Below are 22,044 nucleotides of genomic sequence, written 5' to 3'. Positions count from 1 at the left end.
AAGATATACATGTACTTAGTGGAGGAAACCTGAGCAGCTGGGGCAAACCACCAACCTTCACAACATATACATGTACTTAATGTAGAAAACCCGAGCAGCTGGCATAAACCACCAACCTTTATAACATATACATGTACTTAGTGGAGGAAACCCGAGTGGCTACAGCAAACCACCAACCTTTATAACATATACATGTACTTAGTGGAGGAAACCCGAGTGGCTACAGCAAACCACCAACCTTTATAACATATACATGTACTTAGTGGAGGAAACCCGAGTGGCTACAGCAAACCACCAACCTTTATAACATATACATGTACTTAGTGGAGGAAACCCGAGTGGCTACAGCAAACCACCAACCTTTATAAGATATACATGTACTTAGTGGAGGAAACCTAAGCGGCTGGGGCAAACCACCAACCTTCATAACATATACATGTACTTAGTGGAGGAAACCCGAGAAGCTGGGGTAAACCACCAACCTTTATAACATATACAAGTACTTAGTGGAGGAAACTTGAGCGGCTGGGGTAAACCACCAACCTTTATAACACATACAAGTACTTAGTGGAGGAAACCAGAGTGGATGGGGCAAACTGCCAACCTTTTTAAGCATATACTTCAGTTGATGAAACCACAACCCTTTTCAAGCATACATTGCTGTCCTTAAATAACTGATGAAATTAACCAGACGTTTACCCACTCAGCCAATGTAGCTTTATCAATAAAACTTTGCTTGAAGTTGCTCTTTTATACCAGCATATGTTTGGGAAATGGGTTGACCCACCAGTGGATTAGGCCTGAACCTGTAGGCCAACATCATCCTCTTCCTGAACGCATCATATTCATCGTCATCTTTGTTCAGGGCATCTGGCTTCTCAATTCCCAGACCCTTCCCATCCATGGCTGTGTTACCTCTGATAACACAACCGACACAAAAACAGATACAGTTTGGGTCCCAGTTGTGAGGCATTTGATGAAATCACAAGTGAGGTTAAGTCACAAAGTAAGCAACTTAATTTTCCTAATGAGAGCCAAATACACATACTTTTAATTCTAATCAAAGTCAAACTTTTACATGCTGATACCCTAAAACATGACATAAATATGAAGAGAACATTATGTTTACACCGGAAAGCAAAGGTAACTGCCATTTACTCCATTAAACTCCATACAAACCCACTTGAACATCCATAAACCAAATGTACTTTCAGAGCAAGAAAGAGATCAAGTCAACTTTGTTACCCCTATTCATCAAACTTTGTGGCACAACCCAATGATGCTTTGCTGTTTAAGTTTGTTTGGCTATGTTAACTGACACCATTTATCTATGTATCCACAATCTGCTGGGCCCCATTATCATAAAATCTATGCTGCTCCATTCGGCTTTGTTGCCAGACACCATTTATCTGTTGCTCCATTTAGCTACATGAATGTTGCCTAACACCATTTATCTGTTGCCCTATTCAACAATGTAGCCTGACACCATTTATCTGTTACCACATTTAGCTATGTTGACTGACACAATTTATCTGTTGCTTCATTCAGCTTTGTGACAGGACACCATTTATCTATTGCCCTATTTAGCTTTGCTGCTGGACACCATTCATCTGTCACCCCATTCAGCCATGATGCATGACACCATTAATTAGCTGCTCCATTCAGCTTTCTGGCCCGACACCATTTTTCTCCAATGCCCTTTTCAGCCTTATGAGCCTACGTACTTGTTGACAGGTGCCTTGATACCCTGTCCCTCAGAGCCAAGCCCCTCCCCCTCCTGCCAGCCTAGTTTCTGTAACATCTGGTAGCCAATGTTCTCACAGGTCAACTTGAAGTCCTTATAGTCAGATAGGTCAGGTTCTCTTCCTTCCTTTAGGGCCTTTTCAACAACAACAGACATAGGTTTATTTGCAGTCATCAGAGTAAATGTGTACATCAAATGACTGCTCCATTTGCAACCTCTGTCTTGTCCATATACACACTAACTGAAAAATAACCTCAGCTGCCAGTAACAGGGATGCCCAAAGTACTTCTCAGTAAGAGAATGGCTTGTTTTCTCAGCATTTAGAAATTGGTAAGATTATTTATCCATTGCTAATGAATCAACAAAAAATTATTATCCATATAATCTCAATATAAAACCTGCATGGTCAAGTACATTTTTCTGATCTTCCATAGGTATCTCTGCTTCTGTATCTAGACAGGGGCTTTCAGGATACGTGACAAGATATCAATTGGCGAAACAATGTTTTGTTTGTGGTAATATGTGGCAGACTTTATAGCATCTGATTATACATTATTTCATCTCACCTTGTAAGTCTCCATGAATTTCTCCAGTTCGTCAGGAGGCAGGAAGTCACCAATGAAATGCTTCCCTTTATTGCTCTGAGTCAGTTCATCTGCCCAATCTACAGGAATTAAGTTTGTGACGCTTAGGGCGTAATAACATGTACATGTGGCCAGTGTTCATTTATTCCTGGAAATTCTGAGTGGGATTATTACTAATTTTCACACAAAATTATAAGGACTTAAGAAATTATGTTTAAAAGGTTCCCATCCCACAGGTACTTTAACTGTTTTGCCTGAAATATTACAGCCTAGAGGCTAAGGAGAAGCAAACAACTTGTTAACTCTGGCCAGTACTTCAGCAATTATCAAAAAATACAAACAACAAAAGCCAAGCTTACAAATCAATACAGCATGAAAAAGACAAGCAATTTTAGACAAATGGACACATGCACATTTAGATTTTAAAATGCTGAGTTTGAATTACAGGACTTTCAAAGGAATGACTCTGGTCAAATATCACAAAGGCCTTTGAAAGCCTTTGAGGGCTCAGTACCATTGCCTCCAGTGCTTACCCTTGGTGGCCTGCATCTCATTCATCCTCTGTTTGTGCTCCCAAGTACCACCCTCTGTGTCCTCGTCTGAGTCATACTCGTACTTTGGTTTCACTTTCATTCCTGGCAGCTCAGCCATCATGGCCGCCTCCTTGGCTTTCTTCTGGGCCAGTATTAACTGGTACATCATGTTCAACTGAAATAAAAACACATAGGTAGCTATAGTTAAACTTGGCTCTGCTCCAAATTTTTGGCTCTGCTCCTACGTATGTGTTCTGCTGAGGGCATGTACCCTGAATGGCTTAAAACTTCACCCCAATAGCGCATTTTAGAGGCAAGTAAATGTCACAGAGTATTACTTTTGGTGCTAAAAGTAACATTTTCCCAGTAGGATATAATTCTACATCCCACACAAACCTCAACGGACCTTTCCAAAACCAACAGAACTCTCCGAATCAGGCAAAAAGGGCAACTTGCAAGTTAGTCATTGAAGAAATTTAAATACTCAGTAGAAACAACTGCTCTTGTCAGCACCTTACTACCCAGTAGAAACAACTGTTATTGTCAGCACCTTACTACCCAGTAGAAACAACTGCTCTTGTCAGTATCTTACTACCCAGTAGAAACAACTGCTCTTGTTAGTACCTTACTGCCCAGTAGAAACAACTGCTCTTGTCAGCACCTTACTACCCAGTAGAAACAACTGTTCTTGTCAGCACCTTACTACCCAGTAGAAACAACTGCTCTTGTCAGCACCTTACTACCCAGTAGAAACAACCGTTCTTGTCAGCACCTTACTATCCAGTAGAAACAACTGCTCTTGTCAGACCTTATACCCAGTAGAAACAACTGCTCTTGTCAGTACCTTACTATCCAGTAGAAACAACTGCTCTTGTCAGTACCTTACTACCCAGTAGAAACAACTGCTCTTGTCAGTACCTTACTACCCAGTAGAAACAACTGCTCTTGTCAGTACCTTACTACCCAGTAGAAACAACTGCTCTTGTCAGCACCTTACTACCCAGTAGAAACAACTGCTCTTGTCAGCACCTTACTACCCAGTAGAAACAACTGCTCTTGTCAGCACCTTACTACCCAGTAGAAACAACTGCTCTTGTCAGCACCTTACTACCCAGTAGAAACAACTGCTCTTGTCAGTACCTTACTACCCAGTAGAAACAACTGCTCTTGTCAGCACCTTACTACCCAGTAGAAACAACTGCTCTTGTCAGACCTTATACCCAGTAGAAACAACTGCTCTTGTCAGTACCTTACTACCCAGTAGAAACAACTGCTCTTGTTAGTACCTTACTACCCAGTAGAAACAACTGCTCTTGTCAGCACCTTACTACCCAGTAGAAACAACTGCTCTTGTCAGCACCTTACTACCCAGTAGAAACAACTGCTCTTGTCAGTACCTTACTACCCAGTAGAAACAACTGCTCTTGTTAGTACCTTACTACCCAGTAGAAACAACTGCTCTTGTCAGCACCTTACTACCCAGTAGAAACAACTGCTCTTGTCAGCACCTTACTACCCAGTAGAAACAACTGCTCTTGTCAGTACCTTACTACCCAGTAGAAACAACTGCTCTTGTCAGTATCTTACTACCCAGTAGAAACAACTGCTCTTGTCAGCACCTTACTACCCAGTAGAAACAACTGCTCTTGTCAGCACCTTACTACCCAGTAGAAACAACTGCTCTTGTCAGCACCTTACTACCCAGTAGAAACAACTGCTCTTGTCAGTACCTTACTACCCAGTAGAAACAACTGCTCTTGTCAGTATCTTACTACCCAGTAGAAACAACTGCTCTTGTCAGTACCTTACTACCCAGTAGAAACAACTGCTCTTGTCAGTATCTTACTGCCCAGTAGAAACAACTGCTCTTGTCAGTACCTTACTACCCAGTAGAAACAACCGCTCTTGTCAGTATCTTACTACCCAGTAGAAACAACCGCTCTTGTCAGTACCTTACTACCCAGTAGAAACAACTGCTCTTGTCAGTACCTTACTACCCAGTAGAAACAACTGCTCTTGTCAGCATCTTACTACCCAGTAGAAACAACTGCTCTTGTCAGCACCTTACTACCCAGTAGAAACAACTGCTCTTGTCAGCACCTTACTACCCAGTAGAAACAACTGCTCTTGTCAGTACCTTACTACCCAGTAGAAACAACTGCTCTTGTCAGTACCTTACTACCCAGTAGAAACAACTGCTCTTATCAGTACCTTACTACCCAGTAGAAACAACTGCTCTTGTCAGCACCTTACTACCCAGTAGAAACAACTGTTCTTGTCAGTACCTTACTACCCAGTAAAAACACCTGCTCGCCAGTACCTTACTACCCAGTAGAAACAACTGCTCGTCAGTACCTTACTACCCAGTAGAAACAACTGCTCTTGTCAGTATCTTACTGCCCAGTAGAAACAACTGCTCTTGTCAGTACCTTACTACCCAGTAGAAACAACTGCTCTTGTTAGTACCTTACTACCCAGTAGAAACAACTGCTCTTGTCAGACCTTATACCCAGTAGAAACAACTGCTCTTGTCAGTACCTTACTATCCAGTAGAAACAACTGCTCTTGTCAGTACCTTACTACCCAGTAGAAACAACTGCTCTTGTCAGTATCTTACTACCCAGTAGAAACAACTGCTCTTGTCAGCACCTTACTACCCAGTAGAAACAGCTGCTCATCAGCATCTTACTACCCAGTAGAAACAACTGCTCTTGTCAGTACCTTACTACCCAGTAGAAACAACTGCTCTTGTTAGTACCTTACTTCCCAGTAGAAACAACTGCTCTTGTCAGTACCTTACTACCCAGTAGAAACAACCGCTCTTGTCAGTACCTTACTACCCAGTAGAAACAACTGCTCTTGTCAGTACCTTACTACCCAGTAGAAACAACTGCTCTTGTCAGCACCTTACTACCCAGTAGAAACAACTGTTCTTGTCAGCACCTTACTACCCAGTAGAAACAACTGCTCTTGTTAGTACCTTACTACCCAGTAGAAACAACTGCTCTTGTCAGTACCTTACTACCAAGTAGAAACAACTGCTCTTGTCAGTACCTTACTACCCAGTAGAAACAACTGTTCTTGTCAGTACCTTACTACCCAGTAGAAACAACTGCTCTTGTCAGTACCTTACTACCCAGTAGAAACAACTGCTTGTTAGTACCTTACTACCCAGTAAAAACACCTGCTCGTCAGTACCTTACTACCCAGTAGAAACAACTGCTCTTTGTTTACTTTATTGTTGTTTAACACTATACTTGTACTCAATTTCTACCATAAGAAACAACAAAATCTGAACACCTGTATTACACAACTAAAGTGTGAGATATAGAAATAAAAACATCAGCACAAGAATACGCTCTAAGAAGAGGACATTCATGACTTTTTTCACGAGTGTCTCAAACATTTTCAAAATTCATGCCTTTCTGTGACAATTCGTAACTGGGACATTTACTCAAAATTACAGTATTTCCCCAAGTTTAGCATTTTTGAGCAGACACATTTTGCTGAATTAAGCTGGATTCATCCACCTTAACATGCCACTTTAGAGTCATTTGTGAAGCTTGATTAACTTCTTATCAGAAAAATGCATGTGCTGGCATCAAAAGTGTCATTTTAAGGAATTTTCAGTTCTACTGAAAGTGTATTTTTACATCTATCTGTCAATCTTTAGGTGAAATTGAGTATTCAAGTTTTATCATGATGGTGTAAAACCTAGCAACAGTAGAGTAGTTACAGTAGAATGCTAGTATTAACCTCTTGTTGATCCCTAATCTGCTGGACCTGCTCTTCAGTCATCGTGTCACTGCCAACCATCTTCCGAGCAAAGTCTTGCATTGTGACCACCGGGGGGCGAGGTCGTGCATGGGGTGTAGACGCTCCAGGAGGGACAGCTTCTGAAATATTTTACTTCACATACAGGGTAGCCTCGCTATAGCGCACCAGATTATCAGGTGCGTTATAGGCTACCTCGCACAATTACAAAATGACATCGGGATCCAATAGATGTGCTTATGTTAGAGGTAAGAACTTTTTTTATCAAATGCAAAATGTGTTTTTTCAAAACGCTTTTTGATTGTCTGTTTCGTAAATGTAAAAGAGATTATACAACAAACAAGTTTTGATTGTCTGTTTCGTACATGTAAAAGAGATTATACAACAAACAAGTATTTATGGATGGAGCACAAGCATCTCAGTGGCGTTGATCCTGCTCACATTCCATGAAGCTAGACTGGTATTGCTTAATGACAGGCATAAGCTGATCCACTGTTAAATCTTTCCACAATAAAGCTCAATTCTGTTTATGTACTTTTGTCCACTTTATCTTTTAAACCATAGCTTACCACATAATGCACAATAAATACAAACACAAAAAGGTAAGTTCCAGACAGAAAGATTAAAGCTTTTTTGCTTGTGATACACTAGGGTGTCTGAAGCACAAATAAATAATTTTTTTTAACCTTTTTTCTAAATAAGATGAAGATGATTAATATCATCCAGGGGAGGCTGACATTAATGATGTCATGTTGTTACAACTGATGGCCTTGCGTGCTAGAGTTAATGTGTGAGTGGGCAAAATGTTTGGTGTACAAACACTTGAGGTAAAAAGTTCAGAGAATGTTTTTCAGTAATTTGGACCCTAAGAGAAAACAGTAGATACAAACCATTTGGACACATGTAAGAAGGTGTATGTATTTGTAGTGAGGGCTTGACGTCATCAATTTGGTGATAATGGCAGGCTACAAACCTGAGTTATTGGACTTAAGGAACCCAATATTGTTTTCTTCTCACATACAGTGGCTTTGCACATGGTCTCAAAGGCAACATTTTTGTAGAAGTTTTCAGAATTTTGCTCTGGATATTCAACTTTATGGAGAACAAATCCTCCATAATAACAATACAATGTAGAGTTATTAATATCAAATCCCTCAATGACTCAGTCACCTAAGGTCTCCTTCAAGCCATGACTACAGCTACGTTGGGATATTTACCGTTTATCACACACCTGTATTTTAATGTATTCCTTTACTGCCATGAATGATGATTTACAGTGTTACTAACATTATGGGTGATTGAAAGCCACTGAATCATACCAGGCATTTAAAGTGTACATAAAAAGGAATTCTTAACAAAAGTAGACCTCAAGGGCTGTGAAATGGATCTATTGCTTTTCTTCCATTTTTATTTTAATTGTATCTAATGACCAATTGTCTTCTAGTACAATTCATTCTTTGTCTTCTCCACCTACAAAGGGCCTTTTAGTTATTCTGTCTGTTATGGAGGACCCCGCTCCACTTCATTATGACAGCACTTTAAAAAGAATGTACTGCACCAGAAATAATACACTGTAAGATTGTTAACATTTTCCTGAAATTGTTTTTCTAAGTCATTACCATTTCTTTTTGTTCGGTTAGTGTGAGCATGAAAATCTTCATTATTTGTACCACTGCTGTATGTGGCAACAGAGCAAGGCACATATTGCAATATAATACATGTTTTGTTCCTTACACTGTATAGTTGTATCTCTACACTGTATAGTTGTATCTCAACGGTACAAATATGGCAAGGACACATAAAATACATGTAGGGGGCCTCAGTGGCTCAGTTGGTTAGCACGCTAGTGCAGCATAATGACCCAAGAGCCTTCATCAATGCAGTCACTGTGAGTTCAAGTCCAGCTCATGATGGCTTCCTCTCCGGCTGTATGTAGGAAGGACTGGCAGTAACCTGCGAATGGTCGTGGGTTTCCCCTGGGCTCTGCCCGGTTTCCTGCCACCTTAATGCTGGCCACCGTCATATAAGTGAAATATTCTTCAGTATGGCATAAAACACCAATAAAATAAATAAATAAATAAATAAATAAAATACATGTACAATCTGTCAACCTCTTTTCTATCTTGTCAGGATTATGTTCATCAAACACAATTAACAGCTCATTCACAGTTTTATCCATTGAATGTTAACTTATTCAATGGACCATGAAAAACTTTGAGTTTTTTAAGTTTTTTGGCATTCACGCAATTAGGAAGATCAACTACTGGGCACTAACCCAAGGGGTCAAGCAGCGATACGGATAATTTTCAGAGGCAGTGCGGTACTTCCTACTTTTCTAAGATAGGGAGTACTGGGTAAGCCTACCGCAGTACACATTTTTTGAAAATATGCGGCACTATTTTGAGTCGCCAGCAATACAACTGGAAAGTGTGAAGCTGATTGAGTGAAGGGATTGAGAAAATAGGATTACATATAGGGCTACAAGTATATATGTCTACATGCTGATTGCTCCAAATTACAACTTGTCAAAAGATTCTAGAAAAAATCAATTATTTCAGCTGTTCCTCACGAGGAATGAATCTGCATGACGCTAATGGGCCTACATTTGTTTATTACATCTCAACCTGTAGGTGTACTGGGTTTATTCCAATAACTCACTCACTGACAGCCTTACCTTTTCATTTTGTTTTGATAGCAGGTCTTGCAGTATTATTTCATTCTATGGTAACTTGCGTAATGTGAGTGGTAATTTTTCTTTACCTGTCAAAACATTTCTGTATACATGAAAAACTTTTTTGGGATCAAAACATGCTACACTTGTTATGCTACATCCAAATGTAGGCCTACATTAGAAGACAAAAATTTATTACTTGTGCTTTATTTATTGGTAGTATACAGTATAAACCTTAAGTGTTTCAGAACACTAGCTGTTTTCGCGATTGTTGTATTTCATTACATTAGTTTTTCTCCTCAGAAATCACCGATACATGTACACGTTGGAAATTGGACCCTCGATGACATGTTAACATAGCACAAATAACTGCCATGTAGAATTACAACTATACATTAGGAGCAAAATTAGGATGATTTAATGCAGTGCAGTAGCAGAACTTGCTGTATAGTAACCCAAATGACCATTTCTTTAGCCCACTAGAGAATGTCACAAATACAAATATCAACACAGTCATTCTCCACGACTGCAGGTAGTGTTACATGAGCCTTTGCTGTAACCTTCAGTTTCTGAAAACTAACACGTTGTGGAGAGCATCATGCACGTAAACTACTTTGGAGATCTACTTTCGATTTTGACAGGATTGTTTCCTGATTGTACGCTATAGCTAAAGGTATACACACAACTTGTCATGCGTATTCAATACGTTCTGTTTGAATTTTAGAAAATATCAAATTTTTAAGCGCATTTATTCCTGCACGTCCCTTTATCTTGAGCACTGGGGTCAACGTGGCATGCCCGCCATCTGATAGCTTCCACATTCTCTATTTTCACGATTTGGGGGACTAACAAAGCGCTTGATTAAGGCTGGCCTAAAAATTATTGTGAGCTATTAACTACATGAACGTAGGCTACCTTCCACGGTGATTCTCACCAATAGACCCATAAAGAAAATGATCTTGAAACATATTTTATATCTCTTAATGACATTTCATGCATATTTTCTGTCAACAGTCAGACATTTTCAGAAAAGAAATTTGGACTCAACAGAGTTGTTTAGACAGCTACCAGCAGTGATGTCATGACTGCTTTCTACTTAATTTCTGCATTGATCTCTAGGGCCTCATGAAAACTGCAGTTTAAAGCCATGTTTTCATGCCAATTAAGCACAATCACCTAACTGGCGAACAACTATTTAATTTCCAGCAGTACTGCTCAATGGTAAAGAGAATACAAAGACTGACATAATGCAATTTCCAGAGAGAACAAATGTGTCACCTGCAGACTGAACAGGGGGCACAACTTCCGCAGCTCCTCCCCAGCGGCTCTTCTTTTTCTTTAAACTCTTTGTCATTTTGGATATCCCATCTCCACCTGATAAACAAACCCAATTTTACATAACTACTGTTAGTTGATACAAGCTCTCACTAGGAGAATTATTGTTAAAATCATTTCTACTGCTGACACGAATGGCCCAACACAGGTCAAGTATCATGGGATAAGTATATTCCTAGTTCCTAGGTAACTCATCAGAAATCATCAGGTACAACCAATGTTTTCCTTCAAATCAGATCCAAAGTTGCAATACTGCCCAAAACATAGATTTCTTGTTAATTTTATCAAAACTATTATCTTCATCACAAAACACAAACTATTTGAAGTTGAATGCTTAAAACTGAAGTTGTTTCATTTTATTTATTTATTTATTTGATTGATGTTTTACACCATGCTCAAGAATATTTCACTTACACGATGGCAGCCAGCATTACGGTGGGAAGAAACCGGGCAGTGCCTGAGGGAAAGCCATGACCATCTGCATGTTGCTGAGCCCCCTGTTTCATTTTATTGATTTAATGTGTATAGTTAATAGCTTAATGCTGATTACTGTACGTCTTAAGCCCGAAATCACACTGTCAAACGTGCCCCTGATGTACCTGTTGTATCCTCTGTGTCAGCCTCATTCCCTTCCTCCTTCACTAGCACAGACCTCAGCTCTTGCACCTTAGCAGCGAAGTACCTGTAGTCATTGCTCTGAGGGTTCAGCAGAAATCTACAACACACACATTAGTCATCATAGGGTGTGTATGACAGTTTTAGACTGGATGTGCAAAAAGGTGGACAAAAACAAGCAGGGTAAACGGGCACATATTACAATTACATGTTACGGATAACACTGTACAAAAACCAAGCAAACCCTGCTGTTGATGGAACACAGATATGAGCAGGTGCACAGACAGATAAACAGAGAGGTGGGCAGACAACATACCATAATATGACCCGCCCAAAATCGGGCTTATGAAAAGTTGCATAACAATAAAATACTGTCCCAATTAATAAGTTTTACACTTAAATTCACCAAACATATTGAATCAATATCTAAATCCTAATGGGCTACCCTTAAATCCTCAACAAATTCTACCAGTTATGTATAAATCTGATGCAATTTGAAAACATAATTCGTAAGATTTTGAGGACAAAAATGTATTGTTCAGAGAGAGTATTTTTTTTATGAAACTTGATATTTTTTATTCATATGATTCGTGTTTTACACTGTCCTCGAGAATATTTCACATATATGACGGTCACCAGCATTATGGTGGGAGGAAATCTATCAACAAGCGCAGGTGGCCGGCAGACCTTCCCATGTACAACAAGAGAGGAAGCCAGCTTGAGTTGGATTTGAACTTTCAGCCACCACATTGGTGAGAGGCTCCTGGGTCATTGCACTCCACTAGCACGTTAACCACCATGACACTGAAGCTCCCATACAAGAAATTTAAAATAATTTGTACAACTTAGATAATATTCTGATATGTAACATGACAAAACAGGAACTACTCTAAATAACCATAAATTTCATCCATGCCTAACATTTTCCCTGATTTTGAGAGTTTTAGAAAAGTGTACTGAAGTTCGCTTGAAACATGGCATGATATTCTACTGAAAAATTGTAAGTTTCAGCACCAAAAATAATATTTTGTACTTGCCTCTAAAAATGCTCTTGCGTAGTCGATTTTTGAGGTCATTTAGGGTATATCCAAGACTGAATTTGAGGATTTGGGTTCAGTCTTGTAAAAAGCCAATAAAAGAACAAGCCCCAATGTCACAGTGTTTACCTGTAAGTTGGGTTATCTTTGTTGTCCTCACGCATCCGGGCCTCTGCATCTCCCCCATTATTTGCCACATATGCCGCTAGCTGATCAAGGAGTACGCTGTCCTCTGGTGGAAAAACTAGAAGCATCCTTATCAGTATCGTACGTTCTCATTGGCTCCCCCATCTCACCTCAGTAACCACGGGAACCGGAAATCTGCTCTGGGGACAAAACCCAGAACAGGGCGAAAAACGCCACAAGGGGGAAATGTTTAGTATGCCAAGTTAATGGGCCAGATAGTGATGTCACTGAGCACAGCAGAACACACCTATTTCCTGGTAGCTCACCCTCCATTCAAGGAATTTTGCATGTCAGAAAATCTTCCAGAAAAGAGAACAGCTGTAGTTGTAAAGAGCAACTGAAAGGGAACTAACAGTCCATGAACTGTTTGTTCTCTATGCAGAAAAAGCTCATTTTTCAGGAACAATACAAGAGTATCGTCTTCTGGATTTACAAACTGATAACATGCAAGGAGGGAGGTAAGACTGAACATCCTAGATCTGTGAATGATTCTCATCATTCCAGGGATCTTTTGGTCACAGATTCCTTCATTTTAAGGCCGATTCTTTGTCCAAGTCAACACCTACCTTCCTCGTCTTCTTGGAATACTGTTGGCACATTTGTAACTGGTAAAGGCGCTGTTTTTGATGCAGGGTGAAGCCTGTAGAAAACATGATGACAAATAAATAGCAATTAAATTTTGTTGAGAAAAATTCAGAGACGAGTCCCATGACTTCTAATGAATCACATGACTTCTTATGACTTACAGCTTGATTAACATAATAATGAAATTGTATGAATTGTTCAATGTCAAAATAGGAATTTTAACATTCTACAAACAGACTCTGTATCCCCTTTTGTAATGAAATAGGTCATCCTGACAGTAAACAATTCTTCATCCCAATTTTATTTTTTATTTATTTAATTGGTGTTTTAAGCCATACTCAAGAATATTTCACTTATACGACTGTGGCCGGCACTATGGTGGGAGGAAACCTCTTCATCCCAACAGATGCTTTCGCCTATAGCCAGGATCAAATTGTGACAATGTCTTAACATTATAGCATGCGTAATTTACAGCCACTATTTTTCAGATGAGACAGAAGAGTCCAGGTATGACTTTCTTTATAATAAATGGATGATCATTACTTTATGTCACGTCCACAATATCATGGCTGCATTATACATGTAAAAGACATAATACGTCACAAGAACAATGTTGTCTTTTATAAGGCTATCACTAAAAATGTGTTTATTTCGGGTAACCCAACCCACCCTCCAAAAAAAGGGCCATACCTAAGGTATTATTTTGAAATTTCTATTCAGTTTTTATTGTATCAATGTTAATTTTGTTAACCCATATCTTTTTCATTACCAAGAATAACCCATTCCCCCCACACCGAATTCTCTAACAACCTTACCCAACAAAAAATGTTTTAGGGATGGCCTAACAGCCATATTGTGTCAAGGACATACAGGTATTTTGGGGTACTGTTTGTTACCTTTGAGAGAAACGAGCACCATTTGAAGATCTCTCATCCTCAAATGCTTTTTTCACTGCAACAAAGAATAACATACATGTTTTAGGATTACTTTCACGACTGTTCAGCAGAAACTCAAATATCCCTGTTAGTCGCACATACATGTATGTTACATTCTATCTGAATCATACTTATGGCTATTGCTTTTATATATAACACAACAAAACAGCGTATAAGCTTTAGCAAATGTACCAGTTCACATCACTTTCCATTAAGGTTTTCCTACAACTGAATAGCAACTATCAAACAATGCATGGCATTCTGATGTTACCTGCAAGGTATGACAGAGGTACCCACCCGGACTAATATCCACTGTAGGACTTGTGGGGTCATAGAAGTCTTCTTCTTGTTTTATCCCTGGTCGAACCTCTGACGGCCGTGGTGGAGGAGGGGCACCTGGCACAGAGGGCGGGTATGAAGGTAGCCCATAGGAAGTAAACTGTGGATGTGGGGTGCCTGGTGGTGGCTGAGGGGGGCCTGGAGGCGGTGGAGGGGCTTGAGGAGGTGGAAAACGGCCATGGAGTGGATAGGGCCCTTGGGGTGGAAGAGTGTTTGGTCCAGGAGGGTGTGAAGGAGCCACAGCAGCCGGAGGTTGGGGAGGACCATGCTGAGGGGGAGGTCCAGGAGGGGGGCCGTGGGGTGGGCGGCCAGGTGGCAGAGCTCCTTGTGGCGGAGGTGGGGGATGGTGACCATGTGGTGGTGGTGGTGCTCCGTGTGGAGGATGGGGGCCTCTTGTGGGAGGTGGACCAGGCGGGGGTGGTGGTGGGCCATGGGGTCCTGGGAAGCCAGGTTGTGCTAAGTGGGGCGGGCCTCCTGATGCTGGGAATGTGGAGGTTGAGCTCGTGTTAGGCGGCGGAGGCGGTCCACTGAAAAACTGGGGGCCAGATCCAGGGAAACGAGATGGGGGACCTGGCTGTTGCATTGGGTGGCCAGGGAATAGAGCCGGACGCATCTCCTGGGGCTGGAAGGGAGAGGTTGGTGTGCTGCTTTGAGTAAACTGGGGCGGTCGTCCACTGATCGTAGTAGGGGTAGAGGAGAAGGGTGGAGGAGGCGTGGATCGTGCAGGGGCCGGGTACCCTCGAGGAAAATGAGGTGGTGGCCCACTGGTATGAGGCGATAATGGGGGGCCAGATTCTGGCTGACTAGACTGTAAGTGTTCTGAGCGTGTTACAGGAGGTGGGCCTGTCACATGCTGAGCTGGAGGGCCGTGGGGAGGAACAGAGTCCCCTTGGGGCTCTGACAAAGGGCCTCTGAGAGGAGGCGGAGCTGACATATTGGGTGGCCTCTCTTGGCCAGACACTGGCTTCTGATCAGGACCAAACACAGGTTGCCCAGGGGGCCCTGCAGGTTTGCCAGAGAATTGGCCGAACATGCTTGGTTTACTAACAGTAACAGGCTCCTTAACCGAGGTTACTGTTGTCTGGGGATCTCCAGCCACTGGCGCACCCTGGCTTGCTTTCCGAGCCTTTTCTTTTTCCTCTTTTGCAGCCTTGGCCTCATCTGAAAGACAAGATTCTTCACATGAAAGACAAGATTCTTCAGACGAAAAAAGAAGTTTTTCTGATAAGATATAATTTCAACTTGACAAAAAAATCTATTAAAATGAACATGAAGTCTGTCGCTATACATAGGAAAAATGACATAGGACACAGTTATCACAGAAAAATATGTAAAAAATTCCATAAAATTTTGAAAGCTGACAAGATGAAGTTCAGTACTGGGCATATGGCACTGACGGACAATTCACTCCGAGTGGTCATGTTGTAAAGCCCTCATGAACTTAGCCAATTACTAGCACTGAAAGCGACATATCAGAACTGGCTGTCACATCAAAAAACCTGTTAGCTCTTGATTCTCAGTGTGGTTTCTTATTGTGGATAGAGCCATATCGATGCAATAAATCAGATTTTGTGGTTAGTTTAAGTGTTAAACTGAAGCATTTTGAACCACACATTTATGAGCAGGGAACTGAAAGCGGCCACCCGTGTCACAATGCACGTTGGGCAGGATACTGCAGTAACCTGTCAGGGTAAGCTGGCAATAAAACTGTCTTGGGAGAGTCACTGCTTGAAGACGATATTGTGCCCTATTTTTCCTTAGCAAAGTCAGATTTATTACGAAAATATTTCCGCAAAATCTGAATGAAAAAAGTCTGCTATAATTCAGAAGATCATGCTATATTCGGTAAAATTCCCTGAAGTTGGTACAGCCAGCTAGGCCAAATGCTTACACCCATGCAGGACAAGGACGAGCAGGACTGCTAAAACACAACGCTTGTGTTCACACACATCGCCCTGATCGAGTGCCAAACTAAAAGAAACATCAGCCCTTTGAACACGGAACAGAGCTGAAACTCTTTGGTTGGGTATAAGGGGTTTTGTTTGTATTTTCTCCTTGTCACATTGTTTAATACCGATGGTAGAGCAGAGCTCCTAGGTTCTGTGACGCCACTCTAGATAACTATAACATGGCAAAATGGCATCACCAAATGAGTGGCTAGGTACGGACAATTGTTTGCTATTTATTTTATTGGTAAGCAATATAGAATTTTTTAAAATATTTTTAGAACATTTCTGGAATACTATTTTCCGAATCAAGCAAATGTGTATTTTTTGCTAAAAGCTTAACTTTATAGGTGAAATACTGTATTTACCCTGAAGATGCACCTGATTGTCTTCCCCTTTATCAGCTATATTTCGCTTCCAGTCAGCAACATTTATGTCCAAGATGCATGGTGTAGTACAAATGCATCAACACCTGAACTGCACTAAAATCACAGATGTACGTGTATCAAGAGCTGACAAAATTTTCATCTGTTGTCACTTTACTCTTATCCTGCGATACATGGTGAACTAACTCACTTGCTCTTCCTTGCATCTCACGAAACCTTTCCAGGAAATTTCCATCATTAGCGAAGAGCCCATGCTGACCCCTCTGAGGTGAGTCATCAGTTAGTTCGGGTTTAGCCTTCTTGACATCAGGCTGCCGACCCACAAAGCCTGGTCGCTTCCCTATTCTGCTAAATCTGAAAATTCAATACGGGAGGGTTTCTTTATACATCTCTTCACTGATGTGGATTGGTTCACTGAAGACATTGAGTCAGTTCTGGTTGAAATCATATCCCTTGGACATGACAAACTTTCTGCCTGAATCTGCAGCAGAAACTAGAGAGGACCCCCAGAAACATGGTTATACATGTATTAAAGTACACATACTAGGACGCACGCTACTACCAGCACCTCAAAATATTATAGCAAAACAGTGGAGAGTCACTGATTTATTTATCTCATAGATTATAGTTTTAGATTTCACTCAAAAATATTTCACTCATACAACGGCGGCCAGCATTATGGTGAGAGGAAATCAGGGGAAATCGACGACCATCTGCAGGTACATGTAGTTGGCAGACCTCAAATACAGCCCAAGAGGCAGCCACCATGAGCTGGATTTCAGAGTCATAGAAAACCACCAAATATTCTTGGCTCATCTTCATATAGATTGTACAAGAGTGACCACAACTTTTCACACACCAGGTTCTATAACCATGATAACCACTGCACTCAATTACATGGACCTGGCCAATCACAATTGTAATAATTGGGAATTATAATTAACATTATGACAGCAGCAGATGATTCAACTGAATGTGACTTGAACATAATCCAGCTTAGTTATAATATCTTAAGTATGTATGACATAAGTATGTATGTATGTATGTATGTATGTATGTATGTATGTATGACGTATGTATGACGTATGCATGACGTATGCATGTATGACGTATGTATGTATGACATAAGTATGTATGTATGTATGACGTATGTATGTATGACGTATGTATGTATGACGTATGTATGTATGACGTATGTATGTATGACGTATGTATGATGTATATATGTATGATGTATGTATGATGTATGTATGTATGGATGTATGACGTATGTATGTATGACGTACATGTATGTATGACGTACATGTATGTATGACGTATGTATGTATGACGTATGATGTATGTATGTATGTATGATGTATGTATGTATGTATGATGTATGTATGTATGATGTATGTATGATGTATGTATGGATGTATGATGTATGGATGTATGACGTATGTATGTATGACGTATGTATGTATGTATGACGTACATGTATGTATGACGTATGTATGTATGTATGTATGATGTATGTATGACGTATGTATGTATGTATGTATGATGTATGTATAATGTATGTATGTATGATGTATGTATGTATGTATGTATGTATGTATGTATGATGTATGTATATATGTATGTATGATGTATGTATGTATGATGTATGTATGTATGTATGTATGATGTATGTATGTATGTATGTATGATGTATGTATGTATGATGTATATATGTATGTATGTATGTATGTATGATGTATGTATGTATGTATGATGTGTGTATGGATGTATGTATGTATGATGTATGTATGACGTATGTATGTATGTATGATGTATGTATGTATGTATGATGTATGTATGTATGATGTATGTATGTATGATGTATGTATGTATGATGTATATATGTATGATGTATGTATGATGTATGTATGTATGTATGTATGATGTATGTATGTATGTATGATGTATGTATGTATGATGTATGTATGATGTATGTATGATGTATGTATGTATGATGTATGTATGTATGATGTATGTATGTATGTATGTATGATGTATGTATGTATGAATGTATGTATGATGTATGTATGTATGATGTATGTATGATGTATGTATGTATGTATGTATGTATGTATGTATGTATGTATGTGTGATGTATGTATGTGATGTATGTATGATGTATGTATGTGTGATGTATGTATGTATGATGTATGTATGATGTATGTATGTATGTATGATGGATGTATGTATGTATGTATGATGGATGGATGTATGATGTATGTATGTATGTATGTATGATGGATGTATGTGTGATGTATGTATGTATGTATGTATGTATGTATGTATGTATGATGGATGTATGTATGTATGATGGATGTATGTATGATGTATGTATGTATGCATGATGGATGTATGTATGATGTATGTATGTATGATGTATGTATGTATGACATATGTATGTATGTATGTATGATGTATGTATGATGTATGTATGTATGATGTATGTATGTATGACGTATGCATGGATGTATGTATGTATGTATGTATGTATGTATGTATGTATGTATGATGTATGTATGTATGTATGTATGTATTATGTATGATGTATGTATGTATGATGTATGTATGATGTATGTATGATGTATGTATGTATGATGTATGTATGATGTATGACGTATGTATGTATAACATAAGTATGTATGTATGTATGACGTATGTATGACGTATGTATGACGTATGTATGTATGACGTATGTATGTATGTATGTATGTATGATGTATGTATGTATGTATGTATGATGTATGTATGTATGATGTATGTATGGATGTATGATGTATGGATGTATGGCGTATGTATGTATGACGTATGTATGTATGACGTACATGTATGTATGACGTATGTATGTATGTATGTATGATGTATGTATGTATGTATGATGTATGTATGTATGATGTATGTATGTATGTATGTATGATGTATGTATGTATGTATGTATGATGTATGTATGTATGATGTATGTATGATGTATGTATGTATGTATGATGTATGTATGTATGTATGTATGTATGTATGATGTATGTATGTATGACGTATGTATGTATGATGTATGTATGTATGACGTACATGTATGCCGTGTATGTATGTATGCCGTGTATGTATGTATGCCATGTATGTATGTATGTGTGCCATGTATGTATGTATGTATGTATGCCATGTATGTATGTATGTATGACATGTATGTATGATGTATGTATGTATGTATGATGTATGTATGTATGATGTATGTATGTATGATGTATGTATGATGTATGTATGTATGATGTATGTATGTATGTATGTATGTATGATGTATGTATATATGTATGATGTATGTATATATGTATGATGTATGTATATATGTATGATGTATGTATATATGTATGATGTATGTATATATGTATGATGTATGTATATATGTATGATGTATGTATGATGTATGATGTATGTATGGATGTAGGATGTAGGATGTAGGATGTATGATGTATGATGTATGATGTATGGATGTAGGATGTATGGATGTAGGATGTAGGATGTATGGATGTAGGATGTATGATGTATGGATGTAGGATGTATGGATGTAGGATGTATGATGTATGGATGGATGTATGATGGATGTATGATGTATGTATGGATGTATGACGTATGTATGGATGTATGACGTATGTATGGATGTATGACGTATGTATGGATGTATGACGTATGTATGACGTATGTATGACGTACGTATGAGTGGGGTTAACATCGAAACTTAACAATTTTTCAGTCATATGACGAGGAGTCGTCATTAGGTGTGTGTACATATACTGTCTTTTTGTATCAGACTGAGTCCCTGCCAGCCAAGTGCTGCCGCCACTGAAGTATCATGCTGAAGACACCAGACATGGCACACACCTAGCCATAGTATACTGAGTCAACAGTTCCTTTTCCTTGCTCTTAATTTCTCAGTGCAGAGCGCAGCAGCACTGTACTATTTTTGGAAGTCTTTGTTATGACCCGACCCAGGTTTGACCCTGGGTCTCCTGACTTCGAGGTAGATGCTCTAACCATTAGGCCACCGAAGCGGTCAGTATCTCAAGTAGGAACAGGTGTAAGGATAGAAAATTTCTTACAACTTGTTGGTAGAAGGAGCTGTTTCCGTTCCAGATGGAGTGGCCAGGTTACCATAAAGCTTCTTCAAAGCTACATCTTGTTGTTTTTTCTGCGTCTCGGCCAGTTTGGTTTGAAATTGTCTTTTCTTTTCCGCAATAAGTTTCTCCTGAGCCGACATCTGTTCCAGCTTCATGCTGACATTTGTCCCCATGGCCCTGCCTCGCCCAGCTCCTCCCGAGTGCCCTCCACTATTCCACTGCCAGTGAGACATACTCTGTACTCTATAAACAAATATACACCATCTGCAGTTTATCAAAGTACAGGTAACCATAATGTTTCCTAGACTGAGACCTTGGTCTAAGGGCGGCTTATACTGTAAATGCCTTTTTATTCGCCAGCATAAACTTTCGCAGATTTGGTAAGAAGACACATTGGCAGGAATCAACTTTCGCAGATATTAACAGAATTTTTGGACAACTGATAAACCAAAATCAAACTTCAATACAGAAATGTCAAGTAATAAAACAACTCAAGCATTCATGTACCAATATTATCAAATAAACTTGTTTGTACCTGTAAGATGTGACAAAAATTCTATACAGTAACTTGATTAGACAAAGGCGGTTAATCTTCCTAAGCTTTTAATCTTTTGAAGACTGTTAATCTTTATAAGACGAAGCCCTTACCTGCTGTCTGAGCACTCCGAGAGACAACGAAGGATTAAATGTGATATAAATAAATCCCAATGTTTAATTTTCTTGCATCAGTGTGAGTGTGGATCTTTGAGTGAACTGTGACAGATGTGTGTAAATTTCTCAGAAATTATCATCATGAAAAGGAAGTTTGAAGTGAGTGTGGATCTTTGAGTGAACTGTGACAGATGTGTGTAAATTTCTCAGAAATTATCATCATGAAAAGGAAGTTTGAAGTGCGAAAACCCCCAAGCGACATATCGGGCACGTTGGAAAGGTGATCCGACTGGAAGGCAAGTACCGTTGATGAAAAAAAAACAGCCTTTCTCATCGTATGTATATCATATCGCGTACACACGCCCAGCACGAATTATTGATTTGTATGTCTCTAATCGCGTCAATAAATCAACAACAACAACGTCTCAATGTGGCGATACTTAGACGGAACTAAGCCTCCCTAAAAGAAAGCAAGATTAACTAAGCTGACGATCAATTAAGCTGGATTTGAGAAAGGCGGAATACATTCTAATTAGGTATTTCTATTTAACGTGTTTGAAAAAGTATTAGAACTGTAG

At 39.4% G+C, this 22,044-nt stretch overlaps 1 protein-coding gene across 1 annotated transcript in view; it reads right to left on the bottom strand.

The window, feature by feature from the left end:
- The window catches only part of LOC135472877 (lysine-specific demethylase 6B-like), a 29,034-nt gene that overhangs the window by 3,585 nt on the left and 3,405 nt on the right, over positions 1–22,044 (bottom strand). The window contains exons 2-14 of the mRNA XM_064752584.1: positions 20,798–21,058; positions 16,861–17,024; positions 14,297–15,499; positions 13,961–14,015; positions 13,046–13,119; positions 12,423–12,537; positions 11,241–11,356; positions 10,585–10,680; positions 6,618–6,757; positions 2,862–3,036; positions 2,311–2,408; positions 1,725–1,879; positions 788–917 (exon numbers count right to left, since the gene is read on the bottom strand). Coding sequence (XP_064608654.1) covers positions 788–917; positions 1,725–1,879; positions 2,311–2,408; positions 2,862–3,036; positions 6,618–6,757; positions 10,585–10,680; positions 11,241–11,356; positions 12,423–12,537; positions 13,046–13,119; positions 13,961–14,015; positions 14,297–15,499; positions 16,861–17,024; positions 20,798–21,048 — 2,772 coding nt within the window. The 5' untranslated portion in view covers positions 21,049–21,058. The remainder of the gene's footprint in view (positions 1–787; positions 918–1,724; positions 1,880–2,310; positions 2,409–2,861; positions 3,037–6,617; positions 6,758–10,584; positions 10,681–11,240; positions 11,357–12,422; positions 12,538–13,045; positions 13,120–13,960; positions 14,016–14,296; positions 15,500–16,860; positions 17,025–20,797; positions 21,059–22,044) is intronic.

Source organism: Liolophura sinensis, chromosome 8 (assembly GCF_032854445.1).
Source record: "Liolophura sinensis isolate JHLJ2023 chromosome 8, CUHK_Ljap_v2, whole genome shotgun sequence".
NCBI lineage: Eukaryota > Metazoa > Mollusca > Polyplacophora > Chitonida > Chitonidae > Liolophura > Liolophura sinensis.
This window is presented reverse-complemented; position numbering and strand designations above follow the sequence as displayed.